This window comes from Pelodiscus sinensis, chromosome 11, assembly GCF_052426305.1.
Source record: "Pelodiscus sinensis isolate ZL-2025 chromosome 11, ASM5242630v1, whole genome shotgun sequence".
Classification (NCBI taxonomy): Eukaryota; Metazoa; Chordata; order Testudines; family Trionychidae; genus Pelodiscus; species Pelodiscus sinensis.
The window spans coordinates 42335839-42352745 of NC_143062.1; the positions used below are offsets into that span (position 1 = coordinate 42335839).

The 16907-nt window shown below is 44.1% G+C and overlaps 1 protein-coding gene across 47 annotated transcripts in view; it reads left to right on the plus strand.

The window, feature by feature from the left end:
* FOXP1 (forkhead box P1) overlaps nucleotides 1–16907 on the plus strand; it is a 561728-nt gene that overhangs the window by 399940 nt on the left and 144881 nt on the right. For 40 of the 47 annotated variants that reach the window (XM_075938629.2, XM_075938606.2, XM_075938609.2 and 37 more), the window contains one exon: nucleotides 12868–12972. The exons of 2 other annotated variants lie outside the window; for them this stretch is intronic. In XM_075938629.2, coding sequence (XP_075794744.1) covers nucleotides 12868–12972 — 105 coding nt within the window. The remainder of the gene's footprint in view (nucleotides 1–12867; nucleotides 12973–16907) is intronic. 5 more of the 47 variants (XM_089781252.1, XM_075938630.2, XM_075938633.2 and 2 more) reach the window with 1 other exon arrangement.

The window sequence follows — 16907 nt, forward strand, 5'->3', positions numbered from 1 at the left end:
CTGAGAAAATTGTCTGGAAATCTCAAGATTTCTTCATCCTTCAGACAGTTTGGTTCAAGTTCAGTATGCATTATAAGCAAGGCTCTTGTCAGGTGAGTTTCATTCTATCAGGAGGCATTTGCCCAACCCTTCTTTCTCACTGGGATAGGCCACAAACATTCTGGGCTTTGCTGTGTCAATAGAAAGGGAAATTTGTCTTGATCTTTGAGCATCTTTCACCAGGTGATTTCTGAGTGGCTCTGAAAAGTCTCCATGGTGAGTCTTTGACATAAATGAGAGAAGTGTGGAACAAGTGCTTTTACTGCATTACTGCATGTAAGAGGGCTGCGGAAGATTTCAGACGTGACTAAAGAGTAGAATTTTGTTAGCGTCTCTTGCTACCATTGGTGGTCCTAGATTCACTGGTACCTTTGGCCTAGCTGGATTGGGCCCTGCCTCTCCTCCTCTCTCACTTCCTGTCTGCTGCCTTTCTTTCACCTTTCAACATTTATGGAAAGGACAAAAACTCCCTTCCTCTCCCTACCTGCCAACTTTCATTGTTTCTGAGCAGTTCTTGCATAGCTGGCAACATCTGAAAATGACAAACAGAGCTGTGTGAAGGCAAATCTTTGTCTCTTCTGAATGCCGGAAAGGCTTTTTTGAAGCAGAAGCGGCATAGTTCTGCTGGACAGGGACAGGATTTAGGGAGCCAGGCAGACCCACTCTGCGAGGGATGCCAGCGGGTCAGGAAGCATCAGGATTTAGGTCAGGGATGGCCAAGAAAGGACACAAGCACTACAGAAGATACTCCAATGCTGATGACAGAGTGACTGTTCTGGAGGGACTCCACTGCCTGCTTTTCTATGATGCTGGAAGAAAGGATTCTTATTTCTTCTGCCACATGTTTCCTTATTTCCAGAGAGAAACTTCTCCACACACAGCGATGCTTTTGGGGAAGGATTTGGGCCTGTGGAAGGAAAAAACACATCTTTTTGTCTTCTCCATTGACATCCATTAAGCTCGGAGACGTTTCAGGGGCACATAGTGGTGAAAATTATAAATACTTTTTTTGCGGGGGAGAGGAACTGGCCTCCTCTGTGTATAGGTAGAATATAAATTGGTTCCTGTATTGCTCCAGCAAAGGAATCACTCAGGAAGTGCATAGCTACATCCATCTGCCCAATTCAGGCAATCAGGGCCATCCAATCAGCATATTTTATTTAATGAATAAATCAATTTTTATCAAAGCTTCTCCTTCCACTCGGCACCAATATACAGAGTGACTTATGTCCCCTTATTAAAAGTTAGCCTTCCACAGAAAACTGTGCAGCAACAAATGGGTGGAGGGCAGGTGAAGAGTGGAGGAGAGGAGGTAGGTCTGGGGAGGAGATGAATAGGGAAAGGAAGGGCAGCCAAAAACAAGGGTTAACTGAGGAGTAATAGAGCAAGGCTGAGATGAAAAATCAGAGATGGGGTATGAGAGACAGAGAAATGGAAGTGGAGAGAGGTGCCATTGCATGTTTTCCTGGCAGGGAAGGGGTTGAGAGCAATGGTTTAAGAGGAGCAGAGGAATCAGACATTACAAGAAAACATCCACTTTTCTTTGCCTATCTTTGGGCACTGTCTCTTTTTTGTTCCTTTACAATTTGCTAGCTGGTTCTGCGCCCCTCCCCTTGTTCTGCCCCTCCTAGAGGAAGCATACCAGGTGCTGCAGCAGCTGGTTTGCACCTTTTTTGCCTCCTGCTCTGTTCGCCCTGAGTCTTCTGATCCTCAGCTTCTCTGTGGTGCATTCCAATGTAAGAGCTCACTCTGCTGCCAGTCTCCCACTACACTGGTCACCCCCACCTGCTGCTCCAAGAAGAAAGATGCAGTTAGGGAGGAGTGGGAGTGAAATTAACAAATCCGGAAGCTGTCCTGTCTCCAGACTTCAGAGCTTGGTAATTGCATTCTGCAGCTCCCATCCTAGGAAGTGTGGAGCAGAGCACTGTATGAAGGTGCCTGGAGGTGGGGACTGAGAGAGAGGAGAAAAATATTGGCTGAATATGATCCTGCATCTGAAAACGTAAAAGCCCTTCCTGGGCATGACTGAATAGAAGCAAGGAAGGCCACCACAATGCTGTTAACAGCCACATCTGATACTGACGAGCCTTTTTGTGTCTGAAACACTGCAGGGATTTTTAAAAACGGTCTAATTGTGTGGAAATATGCCTTGATATAATTCTTGCAAGATCAGGGAGGAATGTCTCCACATCTGGAAGTCAGGGTTGAGGTAATGTTCTCATCCCAGCCATGGTCTTGTTTTCTTCTTTTTTTAAGTGCATAATTAAAATCACGGTAAGACCGTGATACTGGCAAACAGGTGGATTACTGCTTCTGCTAACTATGCTCCTCAGACTGTCACATTACTAGCCTTGATTACTGGAAACATGCTGCTTAGATGCTACTGTCTCGCCTCTCTTAGAGTAGTTTCCTCAAACTGTGGGCTTATTGGTGGGCATATCTCTCTGCCTGCCAAAGCCCACATGTGGGGCACAATCCGTGACCAAGTCCCAAAAGAAGAGTTGTAAAAAATGATTCATGCAGGAATTGAAAAGCACATAAGGATTTTGTTCTGTATTGTACATAGCTTGTTCTGTGGCCTGTCTGACACGAGTCTGCATTTCTGATGGAAATAACTATCAACTATAAAAAAAAAATGGGCAGGGGCACAAAATGTATGGGGAAATATTTAGGGAAACACTGGAACTAGAGCAAGTGTTCCTGCTTGGAAAAGGGGGCATTTGAGGGATGTGGTGATTGAATATGAAAAGTGCTGGCATGGGGACTCTAAAACTCTTGTCCATCTTTTTATTTAGTGTGCTGATAGTCAGAAAATCCAAATTCTCACATGAGATTTTTCTTTGATTCCCAGCGAGAACTTTTCAACGTGTACTTAAATCTCACTCTCACGCCTTTCATCAATTCATAAGGGCCTGTCCTATCTGCTCTTCTGATTGCCTTTATATCTATGCTTGGCAGAACTCAATTTTTTTATAATTTTGATGGATGATACCAGTGTTTATTTTTAAGCATTACTGTCAATTTTATTTATTTAAGTTTTCAAAGTTGTGGGAAATTACGGGGGAAGAAGAGAGGTCAAACAATATTTAATTAATGATTGTGACTGTTGAGATTCAGGAAGTTAAAGTTCTGTAACTGTTAAAACACTGTCACTATGACATGTCAAAATGTAAAGTAAATACCCTTAAATCAAGCTCAATAAATTCTCCAGCATTTTTCTTACTTTTCCTATCTGTAAATTTCAGTTACTACCAATGGGCATGTTATCCCTTCTGTCTCTGAATAGTGAAATGGACATTTACATTTACTGATACAGTTTCATTTACCGATTAAAAATCTAATCCTGCCAAGCCTGTTCATATCATAGGCCATTATTTTTCACACCGTTAGCCCTATATTGAGCGGCTGGGACTCAGCAGGGTTTCCCCTTCAGTGACAACTCATGCTCGTGGGGGGTTTTGGTGCTAGCATTGAGTGCAGAGGGTCTTTATATCCTCTGCTGTTAATATTCCCTTTCTTCTTCTCCCCCTCTTTCCCACCTCCCCTACCAGTGGTGCCCAGGAAATTTGAAGCCGTGTGTAGGGAAGAAAGATATTTGCTGTCTGCTTCAGGGCTGTGGGTTCAATTAAGAGAGGAGTGGAAAGGTAGATTAAGGTTGTGGAGGCCTCCCTTGAACTCTTATTTCCCTTCCATGTATGGTCCCCCTGGAGCTCTTTACCTGTTCATCCTTGGCCCATGGGGGTTCACATGTCATTCTCTAGTTTGTCTGAGTCAGTCTTACTGTATCTGGAAAAGCTTTGCGGAGAGAAACAAGCTGAAGTGTGGTAGACCTAGACCCCGGCTACTCAAACGGCATGTCCTTTTTTAGTCAGGTGTTTAATTATTAGCTGATCGATATGAATTAGGGATGTTACATGTAGATGAATTAACTAATCGAATAATCAATGGGATTTCCATCGACTATTTGATTAGTCTATATGGGCGCCTTCGCTTTTGCACTGGGAGCATGAAGGAGTGTGGGGCTTTCTTTTGAAATGTACAGTTCAAAGGCTGAAGTGCAGCAGGGGGAGTCCCCGCTAGCCCCACGCTCCCTGCAGCTCCTCAGCCTTTGAAATTTATAAGAGCCCCAGTTGGGATCTTGTACATTGCAAAAGGAAGCCTCACAGGGAGCCCGCTCCCTGTGGCCCTCAGCCCTTGAAATGTATAAGAGTCCCGCTGAGCCTCTTGTACAGTTAAAAAGCAGAATCACAACAGAAGCAGCGCAAGCAGAGACTGCTTCCGTCCCCGCTTGTGCCGTTTCCCACTGTGCCTCTATATCCGCAGCTCCCCGTGGAAACGGTGCTGGGGGGAACCAGCTTTTAAGTTATCTCCTCCCTCCTTGTTGCCTCTCTCTGATAGAAGCAGCAAGGGGTGGTGGAAACAACTAGTTGCATCACTAGTCGATTAGTTTCTTACATCCCTAATATGAATATTAAGAACCTGGAGGGTGAGACTGAAGCTCATTTGCTTTCATAAAAATAGAGTCTGATTGGGAAAAAAGCAGCTTGAGAGCTACTTCCCTAGTACACTGGCATCAATGGAGGAAGAGTTAACAAAAGGCTCTGGAGGGCAGGACATTGTAATAATATTTCCAATGTACTGTTCCTGTATCGATTGTACACAGCACTGCACATTTACATGGCCCTTCTGTTTGTAAAAACGTTTTTATCCCTTTTTCCCTAAAATGTTTTCCACCCTTTCATCCTCTTCTCAGATCAGCAGCTGCTGCTGTTCTGAAGTCTTTGGAGTTTCTCCAGATTTATATTGGGAGCAAAAATTGGTCCCCTAGTCTTGTGTTTATGACTTTAAAATTATGGTGGAAATTGGAAGAATGAGTTGCTCGTAATGCAAGTGTTCAGAGAGAGCAACAACATCAGCTGTGGGAGAATAGGTGTCCTGGGCAAACAGCTGAGGAATTGTATTCTGCCTAACTTGGCAAAAACCAAAAATCTTGCCCTGCCTATCTCAAAAGGGGTAAGTTGTCCCCCTCCTGTCCCCCGTGTGGAACTAGTTGGCTAGTATTTAGTGGCTGTTGCCTTCCATCCCACATGTGATTGTGTTCAGTGGTTAGTGAAGTGTTTCCCTTATATCTTTTATAATTTGAGCATTGGGAGCATTCGATGATAGATGCTGCATCGACATTATGCTGAAGTCGATGGTAAAACTCTCCCTGGGTTCGATGTCACCAAGACTTGGGGACTTGCTCTGTTTCTTTTTACTAAGTCTCTGAAATACAAGATTTAATTGTCTTTCTAGATGTAGACACACTGACCACTGCACACTTACAAAAGAGCGTGCTGACTGTTTGGGGTCTGTGTGAAATGAGCTTGAGGTGGGCTCGGTCCACTTTCTGACACAGAGGCAACCATGTCATGTCGCCAAAGCTTTTCTCACAGCTGGCAGTTAGCAGTACCAGGACCTCTGCTTCCAGTCTTGGCAGAAGCAAGTATCAGATATGGGGTAAGGAACTACTCTCTCATTCCCTGTTGAACAAGATGGGTGAGCAGGCCTGCAAGAGGAAGATAGCTGTGTAATAATAGGTCCACAGATTGGTAAAGGCCTTTTTTTTCCTCTCCTTCGGTGACAATCTAGCGCCCTATTAGCACTGAATTCATGTACAGGCAGTCCCCGAGTTACGCGGATCCGACTTATGTCGGATCCGCAGGAACGAACGGGGATTTTCTCGCCCCGGAGGACTGGAGCGGCGGGACGCCTGGTCCCGCCGCCCGCCTCCTCCGGGGCGAGAAAAGCTGCTCCCCATCTCCCTGGTCTGCTGGGGGAGCCAGCAGACCAGGGAGACGCTGAGCAAAGCGGCGGAGGACCCAGGGCCGGACCCGCGGCTCTTCCAGCTGGATCAGCTGAGCTGGATCAGCTGGAAGCGCCGCGGGTCCGGCCCGGGTCCTCCACGGCTTTGCTCCGTGTCTCCCTGGTCTGCTGGGGGGGGACGCAGCTAGTGCCCCCGCCCCCAGCAGACCAGGGAGACGTGGAGCAAAGCCCGGGGCCTGTGGTAGAGCAGGTGCGGCGCTGCCAGTTGGTCCCGCAGCACCGCTCCTTGATGCTACTGGACCAACCCAGCAGCACCCCAGCTGCTCTGCCCCAGGCGTCCTGATTCAGCCGCTGCTGATCAGTTTCAGCAGCGGCTGAATCAGGACGCCTGGGGCAGAGCAGCTGGGGTGCTGCTGGGTTGGTCCAGTAGCGCCGAGGAGCGGCCGCGCTACTGGACCAACCCAGCAGCACCCCAGCTGCTCTGCCCCAGGCGTCCCCAAGTCAGCTGCTGCTGAAACTGACCAGTGGCTGACTACAGGAAGCCCGAGGCAGAGTTGCTCTGCCCCAGGCTTCCTGGAATCAGCTGCTAATCAGTTTCAGCAGCAGCTGACTTGGGGACGCCTGGGGTTCTTAAGTTGAATCTGTATGTAAGTCAGAACTGGTGTCCAGATTCAGCCACTGTTGAAACTGATGAGTTTCAGCAGCGGCTGAATCTGGATGCCAGTTCCGACTTACATACAGATTCAACTTAAGAACAAACCTACAGTGCCTATCTTGTACATAACCCGGCGACTGCCTGTATAAATAAAAAGGTGCCTTCTACTCAGGAGATGATGTGTTCAGAAACGGTCTTGATGGCGAATCTTTGTGCCATTGATGGCTGAGGGACTGAATTCACTCTCACCTTAATTTCTCCTTTTATCCTGGCTTGTTGTACGGTACTGGCAGCCCCAAGAGGTTTCTCAAGCCAACCTGTAAATCTCAGCCTTGTGCAGGCGTGTCTGCAGGAGAGAGGCGATCCAGAACTGAGCTAGTGCTGAAACTGTCTCTCGAGGAGTGATTGTCGGATGGTATTCAGTGATGAGTGCGCGTGTGGTGATGGCTGCTGTTCACTGGGGTTAAATTGAGATCAGCAAATTTAATTTCCAAAGGCGCTCCAAATGGGCTTGAAATAGCTTCTGGAGGAAGGGAAAAAGAGGGCTAGTGCTTTCCCTGCTAAGCTAACCATCTTTTTCTTTTACACACACACACACACCCTTTCCCTTCCCTACACGTGTGATGATGACTGTGGATTAGACTTCAAAGTGACATAGCCGAGCGGGGTGGCTCATAGGTGAGGGTGGAGTGAGAATTTGAGGAAAAAAATTGGAGGAAGACTAAGGGAGTGGGGAAAAGTTGTACTGCTGGAAACCTACAGGTGTCTTGGTGCAGCTCGCAGTAAGCGCCCTACTTGAGAGCCATTCCTCACCATAGGCAACATTCCCTGTTTTAGAGACAGGCTCTTCTGTTGTTTGGTCTCTCTTGCTTACTAAGTCATTCACAGGAGAAGATACAGAAAATGCTGCTTGGTGCCACATTCGATTGCTTGCCCCAAGATGGCCCCATTACTCAGTGTTTGTTGCCCTGTGGTATGGTCTCTTCCTTCCTCCTTTTGTTCTTCCTTCCCTCTGACATATTCTCTGTGTCTCCCTCCTGCAACTCACCTGCTGTTCTCACCCTTTGCTTCCCCAACCTGATTTGTGTGCTTCTCTTCTGCTCTCTCCCCATACTGGTCTCTCCCTGTGGGAAGTATCAGAGGGGTAGCCGTGTTAGTCTGAATCTGCATAAACAATGAGAAGTCCTGTGGCACCTTATAGACTAACAGATTTATTGGAGCATAAGCTTGCGGGGTTGCTCTGAAAACTTTGTCACCTCCTGCCCCCACACCACTAATTCTCAGTGCAAGGAGCAGGGGAGGAGTTGTGAGGAGGATTTCAGGCTCATCTGCTGGTACTTGTGAAGAGACAGGAAAGAGTTGCATAAAGTAAACAGGTTCAGTTCTGCCCTCATGCAGTTGCAGGGATCTCAGCAGCTGGAGATGGTAGGGAAGGAGAGTGGCCAGCTGAGCAAGGGTTTGGCTCTGTCCTTGCTCAGTTAGGCTTACCAGATGTCCTGATTTTATAGCAGTGATTTGCAAACTTTTGTACTGGTGACCCCCTTTCACATAGCAAGCCTCTGAGTGCAGCCCGCCCTGATCAATTAAAATCACTTTAAAAAATATTTAGCGCCATTATAAATGCTGGAGGAAAAGCGGGGATTGTGGTAAAGGCTGACAGCTTGCAGCTCCCCTTCCACCCCCACCCCGATGTAATAACTTCATGCCCCCCAGAAGGGTTGTGACCCCCAGTTTGAGAGCCCCTGTGTTTGTCTTATCCCCTACCTGCTGTCCCAATTTTTCACACTTGCTCTCTAGTTGTCCTGTGCTCAAGGCTTTACCCTTTAAGCACTTACCTATGGCATGGGAATGGAGTACGGTTGCCAACCCTCCAGGATTGTGCTGGAGTCTCCAGGAATTAAGATTAATCTTTAATGAAAGAGTATGTCATGTGATGAATCCTCCAGGAATACATCCAACCACAACTGGCAACCCTAGAGTGGAGAGCTGCTTTTTAGCTACCCACCATCCTCCAAAACTCCACCTGACCAGCTAATTGACTAAAGCCCTGAGCTTGGGTCATACAGTGTGTGGCTCCCCAGCTGCAGGGCAGGACTGTTCCGCTTGGAGAGAGCGGCTTTAAGGCTTCATGATCACAGCCATCAGCAGCCTGGCTGCAGAGAGCTTCACGGCCAGCTTGAGTAGAAACCAGTCGTTTCTTGCACGGCTAGTTGTTCTGGGAATCTTCAAAAATTTCTGGCAGCCAGGTTTAGTTGTGCAACCTCTCAGCTGCCAGAACGGATAGAATATGATCATATCACATGAAATGCATGCAAGGTCTGCTATAGCAACTGTATTTCAAAGAGACAACACATATGGTGGCTGGTTCTTTTTGGAATATTATCTATAAGCTGAAGATGTTTTATTCAAAAAGGCTGTAGCTTGAAAGGTTAGGGATGTGCTGATTGTTTGATATATGTTTAAATAGAGGCTCCTGTGTGGGATTTTTTTTGGGGGGGGACTATAGAATATAATTACTGGGAACTAAAATGATCATTTGATTGCACATTTCTCTGGAATTATTCTTCTGCAGACCCAGTCTTAATATATAATAATATGTTGCACATGTACTGTATGGCATTTCTTGTCTGAGAAACCCAGAGCACTTTGCAAGTATTCATTAATTAAATAAGCTGCACAACACCCCATTAAATAGGTGAGGATTCTTTGTCCATCCCCATAAACCATGTGAGAATCTCTTTTCGGCTCTGTTTGAGGCAATTTAACAAGTAACCAGATTAATTACATAAAAATAGCTGGATGTGCAGGAATTAATTTTTAATATAATTTCAAAGCATTTTAAAATTTTACGTTTTCCAAGTTGCACAAAATTATGAGATATAAGCATTTTTCTGTATTGATTTACATTTTCACAGTTGTGGGAAATAATTGAGGGGTTAGATACTTATTTAAAGTCTGTAGGTGTTGGGATTCAAAAAGCTAAAGCTATCTGTTAAAAACACAAATTGTCAGCATCACAAGTCAAAATGCATAAATATCCCTAAATCAGTCTTTAATAAGTTCTCAAGCAGCGTTTTCTTTCTTTATCTATCTGTAAATTTTGATGATTTTTAATGGAAATATAATTTTCCATGTTTTGTGAGTATGGTGAAAATGACATTTTCCAACATTTACAGTTAAAATCTAATCTGTCCAAGCCTACAAATAATGTTTTGCCTTCCCTATACATAGCAAGTTCCACTGAAAGATCTCCCAGTCATTTTTGCTGGATTTTATTAATTCATGGCCAATAGAATCTTTCTCTATAGGCTAAACTACCAGAGTAGTTCCATGCACACACACATAACTACGAGTGCACACAATTTATTTGAAGATATGATTTGTGCACGTAGTTGACAGCTTCTCACGCTCTTTCCCCCTTTAAGGATCACAGGACTCTGCTACACATGCACATCAAAATGCCATTTTTTCTGTGTGTGGCAGGTGCCCATAACTTTGAATGGCTATCCCTAAATCTGGAGTCTGGTTTTATGTTTATTTTTATCCCACCAATCTCGGCTGGAAATCACAGCCACCTTTGAAATTTTACGAATGTGACGAGGACTTGTTATTAAAGTGCATATTGAAAACAGTGATGTGAAAAGAAGGCAGGATATGGGGGAGGGTCTCCTCCATAGTGTACTGTCAATTCAAGCATTCAGCCAGGCTACAGCAAAACGCAGAGCACTCCAAGCACCTAATTCTGGAAGGGGCTGAGTGCTTTTCTAAAACCCAGTGTGCACCTTCCTCTTCCTCTGAAATCCAGGGAAAGGAGAGAGACAAAATCCTTAGCTGCACGCAATAAGCACTGGGTGCTGATGAATCTGAAGGAAAATATTTGTGCCAACCCTATCTTGACCCTTTTGTTCTGCCCCACTCCCAGCTTGATTCACTGCAGTGGTTTTCAAACTTTCTTTTCTTGCAACCCAGTTGACTAGAGTGCAGGCAAATGATGCTGTTGCCTTCCCTTACTTCTTGCAGGAGCAAGGGTACCGGCCGCCGACAGGCACCTTCTGAGTTTGATTTAGTGTCTCTTAACTAGTCCCGCTAAATCAAACTCTGGAAAAATCATTCACTGCAGTGTGGTTCTGTTTAGTGAAGACATGGCCTTTGACTTGGCCTACCCCGATGTGCATTGCCATGATGGCTGGGCCAAACCTGAGTGGCGCTGAGACCTTGGAGTTTGCAGTGCCTAGAGCAGGGAGGGGAGCATGGCCAGCTCTGGCGACAGGAGCTACAACATGACCCTTTGAAACATTCTGGCAACCCGATTTTGGGTCCAGACCCATGGATGGAGAAACCCTGGTTTAGAGCAACCCCACGGACTAATTCGCCAGAGATTGATTCCTGTAGTGCAGTGGTGCTACAAGCAGTGGTGATTCCTCACAGCATGAGCACTGGGGACAAGGAGGGAGAGATGTAAAAGCAGGCTTTACTGGCTGTTGGCCATCTGGAGGTTCTGTCCTTCCAGGGAATCCCATACGGGCCAGCTGCAATGACTGTCTCAGGCCCCTTTATGAGGTCAGGCTTTGGCCCTGAAGGTATGTGTTCAAAGGTTACAAAAGAACAAAATCTTGCTGTTTTGGGGCAGCATCCTGTGAGGTGCTATGCATCCCCACCAAGCCACTGAAGTCAATGGGTCCCTTCGCATGAAAATTTCTCCTCATCACCAGGCCTTTCCTGGCTGATCTAGGAAACAGGTTGTGCCTTTAAGATGTTATACTTAGAAAAAGCCATTCATAACGTATGCCAGTACTGAGACCCCCTAAACAAATGTCATTCCTCTATTGAAGGTGCATTAATTAAATGTCTCCAGGAGCATATGCAGTCAGAGTGTGGCAGTCACACTCCCTCCTTCCATACAGACATCTTGCACAGGGACCATTTTTCTTATTTTACATTAATGAAGTCTTCAGTCTGCCCACTTCTACACCTACACATGTACTGAACATCTCCAAGGAGACAGAGAAACCCTGAGTCCAGCAATGGTGAATCCTCCACTGAGCCAGCAGGCTACAGTCCCAGGCAATTCTTCGAGGCATCTTAATTTCCAGATGTCTCCCTGCAGACAGTCTTTGTCTCCTGGCTCTTGCAGGCAGGCTATCTCCCATGGCCCTCTCCTTCACATCTGAAATGCTGGTGAGTGCGCCAAGTGTTTGCAAATGAGCTTGGCAGAAGGATATTCTTCCCACTTTCCAGGGGTGCCAGTAGTGGGGAGAGCAGGAGAGGATAGCTGCCCTGGAACCCAGCGATTTAAAAGGGCCTGGGGTTCCTGGCCGACCATTACCATGGCAGCAGCAAGTGCCCCAGACCCTCTGAATCGCTGCCAGAACCCCAGAGTGGCGCATGCTTCATGATGTCGAAGGGCTGGCTGGGGGACATTCGACCCTAGCCCCTACTGTTTCCATCTGAGGCCCTTCCCATTCCAGGGCTTGGAGCTGGGCCACCCCAGACCCCACAACATCTGTCCTAAGCCCTGCCAGTGTGTGTCTCCTCTCTTTTATTCCCCCACCTCATCAAACAGGCTGTTCGCAGCTACCTGGCTCTAGTTCTGAGCCCCTTTCTTGCAATTGGGAGCGTATTTCCAACGCTACCCAATGCATGTCTCACTTCCCCCCCAGGAATCATGCCTCAGTCTTGAGTCCCCTCTTCAAGGCATGACTTTCTCTGGTTCCTCTTTACTCACCTCCCATTGAAGCTTGCTTATAGGCTCTGTTGTTGATGTGCCTCAATCTTGTCAGACTGTTTTTGGGACAAGGGTTACAGCATATTCTTCTTGGGCTGTTTTTCTCTTTCCTCTTCCACACTTACCTTTGCACAGCTAGAAGGGAGAATCCAGTTAACTGCTCTGCTTTGCTGTCGATACGCCAAACTGCAATGGCCCAGTTGGGGACACAAAGACCATGAAGGCTGGTAATTCTTTATAGTAAGCCATTTGCCCAGCATCCAACATCAAAGCCAGTCTGATGGGATGTCTGGGCCTTTCCAGCTACCTAGAGTTAATTAAATCCACAGTGGTCACCATGGAAAAATCAGCAGTTACCCACAGTTACAACATAGTAGCAGTAAGTCTGCTATGTCCATATTTCCCTATGGTTAAAATGGGAGATAACTGGTATGTCCCATGATGTTGTATGTGAGTGCTCAGATTTTTAATAGAAAGCCACTGTATTGTGAGCACAAACATACCTCAGGATTTCTTTGGTGAGCGTCCTTCTGGGAGTTGATCAGTGTCTGATGTTCAAAGGGTGTCCTGATCAAATACTATGCATGCAGCTTCCCAAATTTTGCACAGTACAAACTCAATTTTTAAAATTCTTTTCTTCTAGGCTCTGCAGGTGGCCCGACAGTTTCTACTGCAGCAGCAGCAGCAAGTTAGTGGATTAAAGTCACCCAAGAGGAATGACAAGCAACCAGCCCTTCAGGTAAGAAAGGTGTGTGTGCGCGCACGCATGTGCAAATACATTACTAATTAAAGTTAAGGGACAATGTAGTGTATCAATTTAGGCTGAGATTTTCAAAGTTCTCTGCTTTGGCCTTAAAAGCTTCCAATTAATGTCATTGCCAAACTCCCGTTAGCTTCTGACGGAACGGTTAGGTCAATGCTGGGTGCTTTGAAAATCCTGCCCATAATGTAGGCTCCTTGACAACATATCTTTATTAGGAAGTGGTGGAGAAGGTTTATCACAAAAGAGAATGATTTTTGTTATACTAGTCTGTTATTGTGGTACAACTTGAACATTTGTATTCAAAGACTGTTCTGTTTATGTTCCATGTTCACCCAAACCATGGATTTGCTATATCAAGAGTACTGTGACTCCATTAGGACATCTTATCATTTTTTACTGTATTTTGGTATGTAGCGCTCCAAGAGGGGGTACATTATTTGCAGTTTCTCTAGGGATCCTAATCATTATTAAGCTTTGCAGTATTGTTACAAATTCAGAAGGCTAAAACCAATAGACCATCTCCAAATAAAAGGTATATAGATGCATTAATGTGTGAGGGTGTTTGGGGTTTTTTTTAGCTTACGAGTCAAGAGGGCTAAATTATGGGAGCTAGACATAAGAGAAACCAAATAGTTCATCTGGTTTAATGACAATTTAGGATTGTTACCTACATTACATTTCCTTTTATTTTTGCCAGTCTGGTATTTAGAAGCCTGAAGTAACAGTGGGATTTTCATCACTTTCCTTAGAATGCTGTTCCATAACATAACATGACAGTTGGGAAGTATTCCCTGGTTCCTAAACTGTCCTTTTCTTAATTTCATCCCATTTGTCTAAATTACAGTCCTTGTAGCACACTAAACAATTCCTTTTCCCTTTTCGTGTTCACGCTTTTCAGATGTGAAGATGTCATCATGTCCCCTACATAGCTGTCTCTGTGGTCCAACCGTACATATTTAATTCTTTAGCTTTAGTCTAACAAATCAGTCCTTCCAGACCCCTGATCATTTTTCTTATTTATTATTGATTATAGTTTTTATTACTCTTTTCTGAATTCTGGGTTCTTAATGTGTTTCTGTCGGTAAGGGGTTTCTGGCAAGAGTTCAGGTGCAGTCACATCAAAGTCCTACAGAGAGGGGCTATTTTCTCAGTGTTCTGTACTCTGATTTTTCTGCTTTTGTAGCTGAAAATTATATTGGTCTTTTTTTAGTTTTTTTGTTTGTTTGTTTCTGTTGCCATAGCGTACTGTCAAACTTGGGTCTGCGTTGCTCTCTCTCTTTTTTTTAAAGTTGATGTTCTATCAACTCTAGTTCTCTGAGAGCATTAGTTCTTTCATTGCGTATATGTGATTCGGATTATTTTTCTTCCCCAAGCATAGATTCTTTTGTCTTTAAATTTGAAGTAAAATATGAAAAGCCAACATCATCATAGATCTTGAAAATAAATCGTATGGAACAAATGCTGCAGTCCTTATTCAAGTACAGCTCCCAGTAAATTCATTGAGAATTTTGTCTGAAGAAGCATTAAGTGTTAACTGAAAAATTTGGTGTGATAATGAGAACTTGTAGCATTTAAGTAGTGACTCTATCTTCAAAGCACTTTGCAAATATTAATCCCCAGAATGTCTCCAGGAAGCGTATCTAATAAGTAAATATCATTAACATAGTGTTGGATGGGGAAACTGAGGCAGACAGCTTGACTCACTTGCTTAGATTCAGAGAGGGAAATTATTTAGAAGTGGGATTAGGGCACATGCATTCCAGCCTCCTAACATTGTGCTTTGTCTGCCGGACAATATATCTTCACTGTTATTCCTTTGGAAAATATGAATTGTTTTGTCAATGGGCAAATATACATTTTACTGCAAGTGTGGAGCACTTTAATCCAAACTGTTATATTAACACTTCCAAAAACACTGTATTTGGTAAATCCATAGCTGATCCATATGCCTTTTAATAGACTCTTCCACTGGGGACGTTTTTAATGAGATATTGTGCTGGCTAGGTCCAGTGTCAGGTAGTAAAAGAAGTGCTTTGTTGTGCAGATGTCTTAAGAATAGCTCCAGAGGATGAAATATGACTGTGTTGACCTTTCAGCTGTGAGCTTATTTGTCAGGATTCAAATAAGTTGAAAGGATCAAACCAAACAGTTTCCGTAGTCAGACTGGGAATTGTGTTGCAGAGGTCAACAGTGAAGGCCACATTGCAGATTCCATAACATAGCCAATTGTTGGTACATATTAAAGTACTGGAGCAGCTCCGGCAGTCAGAGACACAATTAAAATTCTAATTTATTAATGTATACAGAGAGCTGGCCCAGCCTGTCACTCACTGATTCAAATGACTGCCCATTCTTTTTTCCCCTCGTTCCTGGAGCTTTTGCAGTCTTAAACATACTACAAGTCTTCTTGCATATAACAGACCCTGAGTGCTTTGGTAAAATGAGAATGTATTATTTCAAAAAAACAAAACACTCCCCCCCCACCCTAGAGCATTAGTTTGAGATTATTGAGAAAAACACACGCATATCATCTGCCTGATCACATTGCTCGAAATAGGATGCATAATTTCTGTCATACAGTTTACAAAATTGGCCTGGATAGTTTCCATCCCCCAAATATGCCCATTTTAGAAAGTTTATTTAAATAATGAATCAAGTTGCTTTGCACTTTGTAAATGACATAACTTTAATCCTTGTGGGTAGTTATGGTGTTTATGGGATGTTACTTGTTTTTGTCCATTACAGAATGTTCTTTTGCTCTGCTTTTTTACATGGTTGGCAAAGGCACTGCTGAAAAACTCTTTAATGGGTATTATCTAGGGCTCTATTTCTATTGAATGTGGGGGGAAGGGAAGAAGTTAATCTAGAATGTTGGTTCTGTTAATAAGATGCTTTGTGGCCCTGCCCACCCCTGAGTTCACCAGTTGACAGGCAGGGAGGTTAGGCAAGCTTGATAGGAATACTGAATGTAGTTCATACGCATACGATTTATGGTTGCTGCAGAATATTGCTAAGTGAAATCTCAGTCAGTCTCAGGCTCTCTAATTTAATACTGGCTGGGAGGCTTTGTCATGTAAACTGGACTGGCACAAACATATGTGGAAAATTAGTCTAGTACAGTGCTATGAAGTTAATTTGTTCTCACCTTGCTGAGAATAATTTCTCATATACCTTGTGATTCACTGATAAAATACCCATAGCATTTAAATACACTCTGGGATTCTATGTTCTCATTAGGACATCGTACCTTGAATAGTTTTCACGCAAAAGCATGTTATTAAACTGATCATTTTCAATATTTCTTGACCTCAATCACTACAGCCAGGGTTCGGTTTTAGGAAATTTTAAATGTTCCGTGTATGAGAACTTTGCTAGAGAAGGGGTGATGTGCTCTTCTGATAGCTTAAAAAATAAATCTCCAAATATTCTATGACTCATATTTTGAGCATATCTCACACTTTCTTGCCTTATATTTGGCAGTGACATCCAGTTTCACAGCCTGATGATACAAACAAAAGAAAATTGAAAGCTAAGGAATAGATTTAATAGCCAACAATTGACAGCAGGAGGGGGGAGTTAAAAACCACAAAAATTAGATGAGGAAGGGATAAAGATTAAAGCATATCTTACAAGTGCCATGGATGTTCATATTTCCTTTAATATATGAAACAATTATTTGAGCCATCCAGTTATGCGCAGAGCCGTGAGAATTCATACATTGTACCAAGCCAAGGCAAATTTACTTGTAGGTTTAATAGATTATTTATTGATTAAAATTTACAGGTTTAATAGATGATTTCTCATGGTGATTATTCATTTTGGTTCTTTAAGCATTTTAGTTGCTGGCATGAATACATACTTTGGAAACAAATCAAGAGACACATTTTCTCCCAAGAAAGTAAAAGTGCATGTGTATTTTG